The 8581-nt window shown below is 60.5% G+C and overlaps 1 protein-coding gene across 1 annotated transcript; it reads left to right on the top strand.

Annotated features, from left to right (window-relative positions):
- The first annotated feature begins 6637 nt into the window (after nt 1-6637).
- Nucleotides 6638-8336, top strand: LOC106861748 (oligodendrocyte transcription factor 2). Its single transcript, XM_014890362.2, has one exon. The coding sequence runs from the start codon at nt 6663-6665 to the stop codon at nt 7551-7553; it is 891 nt and encodes a 296-aa protein (XP_014745848.1). The 5' UTR covers nt 6638-6662; the 3' UTR covers nt 7554-8336.
- The last annotated feature ends 245 nt before the right edge of the window (nt 8337-8581 follow it).

The raw sequence follows: 8581 nt of genomic DNA, 5'->3' as shown, positions 1-8581 counted from the left end.
CCCCCCCAGCCCCCCCGCCCCGTGTGCTAATGAGACATCCATGGTTCGTCACATGTGGTCCCTCTTTGCTGGCCGGGGTGCGGGTTTTGGGCCATCTGCTGGGGCCACCGTGCCGAACAAAGGCACCCCGAGGGCGGGGGGGACACTGCCGCAACCTTTGACATCCCGGCCGGGGAGCGCTGGTGTCCTGGCAGGGCTGGGATCTGTTCACTCCTTCAGCTGCTCCCCCGTGAATGCCCGCAAAGCTCCGGCCCCCCAAAAACTCTCAGCGCACCGAGGAGAAATCTCACGAAATTTCTGATGGAGAGTTTACTTTCCAGCCTTCTGTGGAGGTTTTTTTTTTTTTTTTTTTTTTTTTTGTCATATTAATAAGCAAATCTAGTGAGAACCTTGCAGGAGGGATTGTCCCACTCTGCTCTGGGGTCTCACCGCCAGTGCTGGGGACAGTTCTGGGTGTCAGGAGAGTCCAGAGGGGGACACGGGGATGGGGAAGGGTCTGGAGGGGCCCCACGAGGTCACTTGGTCAGTCCAGCCTGGAGCAGCCTGAGGTCAGAGCTCCCCGGGGCTGCAGCTCCTCCCGAGGGGCAGCGCAGGGACAGCTCCGATCTCTGCTCTGCCCCAGGGACAGCAGCCAGGGAGCGCCTGCAGCTGGCCCAGGGCAGCTCCGCTTGGATTTTAGGGCAAGGCTCTTCCCCCAGAGGGTGCTGGCACTGCCCAGGCTCCCCAGGGAATGGGCACAGAGCTCCAGGAGCTGCCAGGGATGCCCAGGCTGGGATTTTGGGGGGGGCTGGGCAGGGCAGGGTGGGACTGGGTGATCCCTGGGGGTTTATTCCCACTCAGGATATTCTGCAATTCCAACTTCTCCATTCCAAGGAGCTCTCCCAGCGCTGGCAGTGAAAAGCCCTCGGGCAGGGACTGTTCCCACATGAGCCCAACCATTGCTGCCCCCACATCAAAGCCCCTCTGGAGGCACCAACACCTCTGGCTGAGGAATCATTTCCACAGCAACAAAACCCTCGGGGCTCGGTCAGACAGGTGCACTCACCTGGAGCTCCAGGAATTTAAAGGAATTTTACTTATGAGCACAGGGTGGGGACAGGACAAAGGGATAACCTGAGGGAAAACTGATTTCTAGTGAGCGTTTGCATGGGAAGCAAAATACATCCATGGTTTTGGACGCACTAAAAAGTTTTAAAGCACTAAAACTTTGCCAGGGCTGGCTCATTTTTAGGGAGCTCCCAAACTCAAGCCATGGGAAATGGAAAAGAGAAGGAGTCTAAGAGTAACACAGACAAATGGCAAAGTGTCACAAAAGGTTCTGAAAATGCTGGTCAGGAAACTTAAACGAGAACAGAAAACTCGTGCTGCATTATATGGGGAGAAAGACACGGACTGGGGGCAGAGGATGCTGTGGGCTGGAGAGGCTGGAGCCCCCTGGAGCCAGGCTGGGACACCTGGGGGTGCTCACCTGGACAGGGGAAGCTGCAGGGAGAGCTCAGAGCCCCTGGCAGGGCCTGAAGGAGCTCCAGGAGAGCTGGAGAGGGACTGGGGACAAGGATGGAGGGACAGCACACAGGGAATGGCTCCCACTGTGCCAGGGCCTGCCCACCCTGCCAGGGAACAATTCCTGCCCAAAATCCCATCCAGTCCTGCCCTCTGGCAGTGGAAACCATTCCTTCCATTCCCTGGCTGCTGTCCCTCCAGGGAATTGTCTCTCTCCATGGTTCCTGCAGCTCCTTCAGGCCCTGAAAGGCCACAATGGGACGCCTGGAAAGGCTGAGCTGGAACAGAGACCAGACAGAGCAAAGGGGATAGAATAGGAATTTGCTGAAAGGAAAAAAATAGGAATTGATTGAAAGGAAGAAAATAGGAATTTATTGAAAGGATTCACCTTGGGCAGTGCAAGAGCCCGGCCAGGGCTACACCCAAATCAAATCCCAGATGGATTCTGGTCACGAGTTTTACATTTTTATAAGTTTTGGTTCATCTTGGGGTCAATTATCCAACCACAGCCCCAGCCTATGAAATCTCAGCCCCTGCCTTGCCCCTTTTCCCTCGCTGTTTTTATGATTTTTGGGTGCCAGTTGTCCTTGACTCTCCAGCTGGGAAGGAATTGTTTTGTCACTGCCCTGTGAAGAGAATTTAGTAACACCTCACATGAAGTTTCAGAGTGACACACTAAGCAGCAGAGATTGTGAAAAATATAAAAGCTGAAACCCAAGGCATCAACTCCAGAGCTTCTCCTGTCCAGGCTGAGCAATCCCAAATCATTCCCGACCATCCCGGGCTGTGAGGCCGCTCCCAGTGATCGGCTGAGCCTGGGAGGTTGGGCTGAGCCTGACACACACAGGACCCAGAATCTGGCCTGCGTTTTAAATCGCACTTTAATTATTGTGTTCTCGCTGACAGCAGGCTCTCGAGTGTCAAAAGTTTATAAATAAAGAGGTTTGGGGTTTTTTTCCTGCTGAATGAGAACAGGAGATGGCCAATTTCCTGCATGTTTTTAATCCTGCAGATATCACAACCATCAGCTCTGGTATTTCTGAGACTTCCCTCTGGGTGACTCCTGTGAAGATGAGAAGCTTTTCCAGCCTCTGATTGAATGGGAAGACATGCTGAGATTTTGGCAAAGCGCGTGTGTCTCCAGCACTTCCACGGAGCAAGTGTTAACAAAAACAAACCCGGTGCTGGAAAAGAGGAGAACCCCGAGGGAATGACAGCGGCTGCCCCGCTCAGTGAACTCGAGCTTCCTTCTCGGAGATTTCGGGTATCAAATGTGTTAATTGGGCAGGTGGAGCTGCACCAAAACCCACGGGCTGAGCTTCACCTGGAAGTCCAAACAACAAAATCCATCTGGACCTGATGGAGATACAACCAGAGGGAAATGAATGGAGAAAGAAAAAAAAAAAATAAAGAAACGAGGCGAAAGGGCCAAACCTGAATGCTGAAGGTGTTCTCGCCGTGCCTGTCCCCTCACATCTCCCCTTTGATCCGGGCAGAGCTCCCTGAGCTCCTCCCCGCTGCAGGTGCCGAGCTCGGGGTTCCGGAGGGGTTTGGGGTGACCCCGGGGGATCCCTGGAGATCCCAGTGTGAACTGGGACGTGTCAGAGGCTCCGGAGCACAGATGGGAGGCAGACAGCTCTGACTCGGCTGGAAGCGCTTTGAGCCGGCCCTGGTGCCTCGGATGCCTCGGATTCCTCCCGGCCGGAGCGGGCAGCTCCAGCGGGGCCGAGGGGATCCCTCGGGCTGGGGGGGAACACGGGCAGTGAACCCCTCCAACAATAACCTAATGGCATGCCAAGTGACTTCCAGCATGAAAGCAATAGTCTGGTTTTTATTAAGTTATCACTTCATCATGTTCCCTGATTGCCTTCATTCATGCCTTAGTTGTCTACAGACGCTATTAAAAAAAATAATACATATTCATAGCCCGGCAAATGGGCTCTGCTCCACATTTTAGTGTCAAAATCAAGTTCGGGTGAAGGGCTCCTCTGGGAGCGCTCCGGGGCCGCTTCCCGGGATGCGCCAGGAGAGGCGGCTGCGATTCCCGAGTCCAGGGAGGGGGAGGTGCGGTGTTTAATTTGTCATCTCACGGCAGAGATCGTCCCCCTCCTGCCTCGCTCCGCCCTGACAGGACGGCAGAGCAGCACCGGCGATCCCGATCCCGATCCCGATCCCGATCCCGATCCCGCTCCCGCTCCCGATCCCGATCCCACTCCCCATCCCACTCCCCATCCCCATTCCCATCCCGCTCCCGATCCCGATCCCGATCCCGATCCCGATCCCGATCCCGATCCCGATCCCGGCCCCGATCCCCATCCCCATCCCCATCCCCATCCCCATCCCGATCCTTGCCCAGCGCAAACCCCGCGCCCCGGGGCAGAGCTCGTGTCCAGACGGATGGACAGTGGTCACCAAGGACACTGCGCCCCCAGGGACTCAGATTCCCGAGATTTCTGCTGCGGGAGAAAGGGGTTTCCTCTCTGGAGGGGAGCGAGGGGAAAAAAAAAGAAACAAAAAACCAAACAAACAAACAAAAAAAAAAAAAAAAAAAAGAGAAAGAAACAAGAAAAAATAGAAAAGAAAAGGAAAAAGGGGGGAAAAAAGGGAGGAAAAGGAGAAAAGGAAGGGAAAGGAGAAAAGGAAAGGGAAAGGGGAGGGGAGGGGAAAAGAAAGAGGAAGGGAAAAGGAAAAGGAAAAGGAAAAGGAAAAGGAAAAGGAAAAGGAAAAGGAAAAGGAAAAGGAAAAGGAAAAGGAGCCACTCCAGTGCCCATTTCTCCCTCCCGAGCCCCCAGGGTGATGCCAGAACGGCTTCAGGACGCAGCGGCCTGAGCTCCGGCTGCCCCCAGCACCTTGGCCTGCTGTCCATTCCCCTGTCCATCCCCTCTGTCCCTCTGTCCATCCCCCTGTCCATCCCTCTGTCCCTCTGTCCATCCCAAGCCCGGAGATTTTTCCCCACCTTTCCCCGCTGTCCCCCGGGCAGGTGCCCCCTCCTCTGCCCATCCCAACCTCTGCAGCCCCCCCGGGCGGTTCCTGCCCTCCCCACGCCGAGCGGGCCCGCGGGGGCTCGGGGGAGGCTGAGGGGGCTCGGGGGAGGCTGCGGGGACTCGGGGGAGGCTGCGGGGCTCGGGGGAGGCTGCGGGACTCGGGGGAGGCTGCGGGGCTCGGGGGAGGCTGCGGGACTCGGGGGAGGCTGAGGGGGCTCGGGGGAGGCTGCAGGACTCGGGGGAGGCTGCGGGGACTCGGGGGAGGCTGCAGGACTCGGGGGAGGCTGCGGGGACTCGGGGGAGGCTGCGGGACTGGGGGGAGGCTGCGGGGCTCGGGGGAGGCTGCGGGACTGGGGGGAGGCTGCGGGGCTCGGGGGTCCCGGCCCGGCCTGCGGGGCTCAGCCGCTCCCCGGCGCGGAGTTCAGGACCCCCCATCATTTGACGGGCACGACCTTTGGAGAAGGAGAAGTCGCAGCTTTTAGGGAGGAAAATTACCGAGCCCTGCGAGACACGAGACGAGCGATGCGGCGTTTTCCTCCTTCTCACGCCAGCACCGCTGCCCTGGGGGTGACCGCCCCCTCCCCACCGACCCTCCCGGTCTGCCCGGGGCCCGTTCCCCCTGCTCAGGCCGGGCCCTGGGAAGCGGGCGAGGCTCAATTCGTTGTGCTCGTTGTTGTGCTGTTCTCCGGCACCGCGGCGCTCGGAGCGAAGGCAGCGCCCGGCTCCTGCTGCCGCTTCCCCACGGCGCAATAATAAAACAAACTTGGCACAGACGGGACTGCCCCTCCCGTGAGCTCCGCACCTCCGCGGCTCAGCCCCGGCTCCCCCACGCTCGGGGTGTCCCCCCCGCGGCCCCGGTGGCCGGGGACACACGCCGGGCGGCGGGCCCGGCTGTCGCGGGGACAGATTTTCCTAATTGACCTGTTACGGATCAGCCCCGCAACCGTTGGGAAACACATTTCCACGCTTCACTTCTTAACGTTTTAAATACATATTTAACGGATGGTTGAGGCTTGCCGGGCCAGCTGGGAAACACACGGGTGTAAAAATAATACAACAAAGGCGAAGGGGCCGGGGGGGCCGGCGGGGAGGCGGCGGCCGGGGGGATTTACCCCAGTGCGAGGAAGCTCCGACCCTGTTGCGCGGAGCTGCCGGGGCGAGGGGACCCGCCGGGAGCCGGGAAGGCGGGAGGAAGGCGGCAGGCATTTCCGAAGGTCATTTTTTGTTCGCTTCTTAACGTCTTTTACTCTTTCTTTCTCTCCCTTCTCTCCTGCTCCTTTCTCGCTGAAGGCTTTTTTTGGGACAGATTTAGGCGGCCGCTCCAAAAACTTCTCCGGGTCTCTACGGAGCCGGAGGCGGGGGATGCTCGGGGCGATTCGCTCGTGGGGACGGAGAGGCCGAAATCCCGCTTTTCCCCGCCTCTCTTTGCACCGCCTGGTGGGGCAATAACGCCCGGGCTGGGGGCAGGAGGGGGCACCGGGCGGGGGCAGCGCTGCCGGTGCGTGCGGCGGGGCCGCGGCCGGGCCGGGCACCGGGGAACACCGACGTGCCGGGGGCTGTTCGGTGCCGTCCCCGTCTCGTCCCGCCCCCCCAACAGCTGTTCCCGGCGCTGTCATTGTTGCATTTTATTATGGATTTGACAAAAGTCCCTCCCCACCCCCCCCCCCCCCCCCCCCGCCGCTCCGGCCGGCGCCCCCCCGCCCCACGGAGCCGGAGCGGCCCCGGTGACATCAGCCGTCCCCCCGCCGGCGGCGCGGATTGGCGCAGCCCCCCTCCCTCCCTCCCGGTGACATCGTTCCTCCCCGGCGCGGCTATAAAGCGGCCGCGGCTCCGCCGCAAGGTGCGCGCTGCTGCCGTGCTCGCCCGTCCCGGCGCGCCGCTCGCCACGGCCGCCCCGCGCACGGTGAGTGCCCCCCGCGCCCGCGCGGAGCCCGAGCCCCGCGGAGCCCAGCGAGGGGAGGGAGGGACGGGACGGGCCGGGAGCCGCCCCCCGGCCAGGGGAGGGCGGGCAGCGGGGCCGCTCCCACCGGGACCGTCGCTCCCCGGCCCGACGGGGTGGGCGAGCGGGCGCGGTGCCCCGGCGAGCTGCGGCGGGCGCTGACGCGGGGCTGCCCGCGGGCTCTCTCCCCTCCCCGCAGGCTGCCCGGTGCGCGCCGCCGCCCCGCCCGCCGGGCCATGGACTCGGACGCCAGCCTGGTTTCCAGCCGCCCGTCCTCCCCGGAGCCCGATGACCTCTTCCTCACGGCCAGGAATAAAGGCAGCGGCGGGGGCTTCACGGGCGGCACCGTGTCCAGCTCCACGCAGAGCGACTCGCCGCCGGAGCTGAGCGCCGAGCTGCGCAGCGCCATGAGCGCTGCGGGGGTGGTGGTGGTGGACAAGCTGGGCTTCAAGTCCTCGTCGTCGTCCTCCTCCTCGTCCTCCTCTTCCTCCTCCAAGAAGGACAAGAAGCAGATGACGGAGCCGGAGCTGCAGCAGCTGCGGCTGAAGATCAACAGCCGGGAGCGCAAGAGGATGCACGACCTGAACATCGCCATGGACGGGCTGCGGGAGGTGATGCCCTACGCGCACGGCCCGTCGGTGCGCAAGCTCTCCAAGATCGCCACGCTCCTCCTGGCGCGCAACTACATCCTCATGCTCACCAACTCCCTGGAGGAGATGAAGCGCCTGGTCAGCGAGATCTACGGCGGCCACCACGCCGGCTTCCACCCCGCCGCCTGCCCCGGCGGCATGGGCGCGCACTCGGCGCCGCTGCCCGGCCACCCGGGCCACCCGGCCTCGCACCCCGTGCACCACCCCATCCTTCCCCCCGCCGCCGTCTCCAGCGCCTCCCTGCCCGGCTCCGGCCTCTCAGCCGTCAGCTCCATCCGGCCCCCGCACGGGCTCCTCAAATCGCCCTCGGCCGCCGCCGCCGCCGCCGCCGCCGCCGCCCCGCTGGGCAGCGGCTTCCAGCACTGGGGGGGGATGCCGTGCCCCTGCAGCATGTGCCAGGTGTCGGCCCCGCCGCACCACCACGTCTCGGGCATGGGCACGGCCAGCCTGCCCAGGTTAGCCACCGACACCAAATGAGCCCCTGGGCGGGGCGGCCCCGGCACCTCCAGGACCTACAAACGCTCCCCCCCGGCGGCAGCGGGACCGTCCCCGCTCCGCTCCCGGGGCCGCCGAGGGGATGGAGCCCGGCCCGGGGTCTGCCCTGCTCCCCAAACGCCCCGGCTCGAGCAAAGCCCCGAGCATCTCCTGTATTTTGAATTTTCCGAGGACTCCGGAGGAGGGGAGGGCGGCGCTGCCGGGGCTCGCCGCTAACGGAGGAACCAAAACTGCGGAGGGAAATTCCTCCGTTCCCTCCCCGCTGCCCGTCTCGTTTGGACACGCGGAGCCTTTGGAGCCGTTCCTGGGTCTCATCCCCCCGGGAATTGAGGGGGGAACAGCCGGGAATTGGGGGGGGGGGGGCTGCTGTCCCCCGTTCCCCCTCTCCCCAGCCCCCCGGTTTTTCTCCGCTTCGGGATTTGTAAATAGACCGAGAAGGACGCGAGTCCGCTCTGCCTGAGCTTCCCGTCCGTGCACTTGTTCTGTGTCAGCCTCATGAGTGAAAAGGGGTCGGTTTGCCTTGATTTCCTTGGTTTGGGTTCTTGGGGTTTGTTGGGTTGTTTTAATTTTAAGCGTTATAACACGTTTGGGTTTGTTTGGTTTTTTTCTTTTTTTTTTTTTTTTTTACGTTCCTGCCACCTTTAACAAAGTTTGAACTCTTTAATGCTCTTTCTTGTGTAGGAACTTTCACCCTGTCCGTGTTGCAATACTGAGAACTTGGGCTTGTTTCTGAAATAACAACTTTTCTTATCGCTGCCCCTTGCAGAGATTTTATCATCTGTTTATTTTTGTAAAAAATGAAAAAAAAAAAGCAAACAAAAAAACAAAAAAGAAAAAAGAAAAAGGAAAAAAAAAGTTGCTAAATAATATTTATTACTTGTTTGGTTGCAAAAAAAAAAAAAAAGTGATCCACTGTTGAGATTTTAAATAAATAAAATTTAAAAAAAAAATAAAAAAAAAGAAAAGCATTTTAAATAAATGTCCTTTTCCTCTTCCTCGCTGTCCCGGGG

Source organism: Sturnus vulgaris, chromosome 2, assembly GCF_052056855.1.
Source record: "Sturnus vulgaris isolate bStuVul1 chromosome 2, bStuVul1.hap1, whole genome shotgun sequence".
In the NCBI taxonomy this organism is placed as follows: Eukaryota; Metazoa; Chordata; class Aves; order Passeriformes; family Sturnidae; genus Sturnus; species Sturnus vulgaris.
Note: the sequence above shows the minus strand (reverse complement) of the source record. Positions and strands in the feature narration are given on the sequence as shown.

What these genes read in the sequence shown, in the direction of transcription:
- LOC106861748 (XM_014890362.2), top strand. Translation starts at nt 6,663, where the DNA reads ATGGACTCGGACGCCAGCCTGGTTTCCAGCCGCCCGTCCTCCCCGGAG.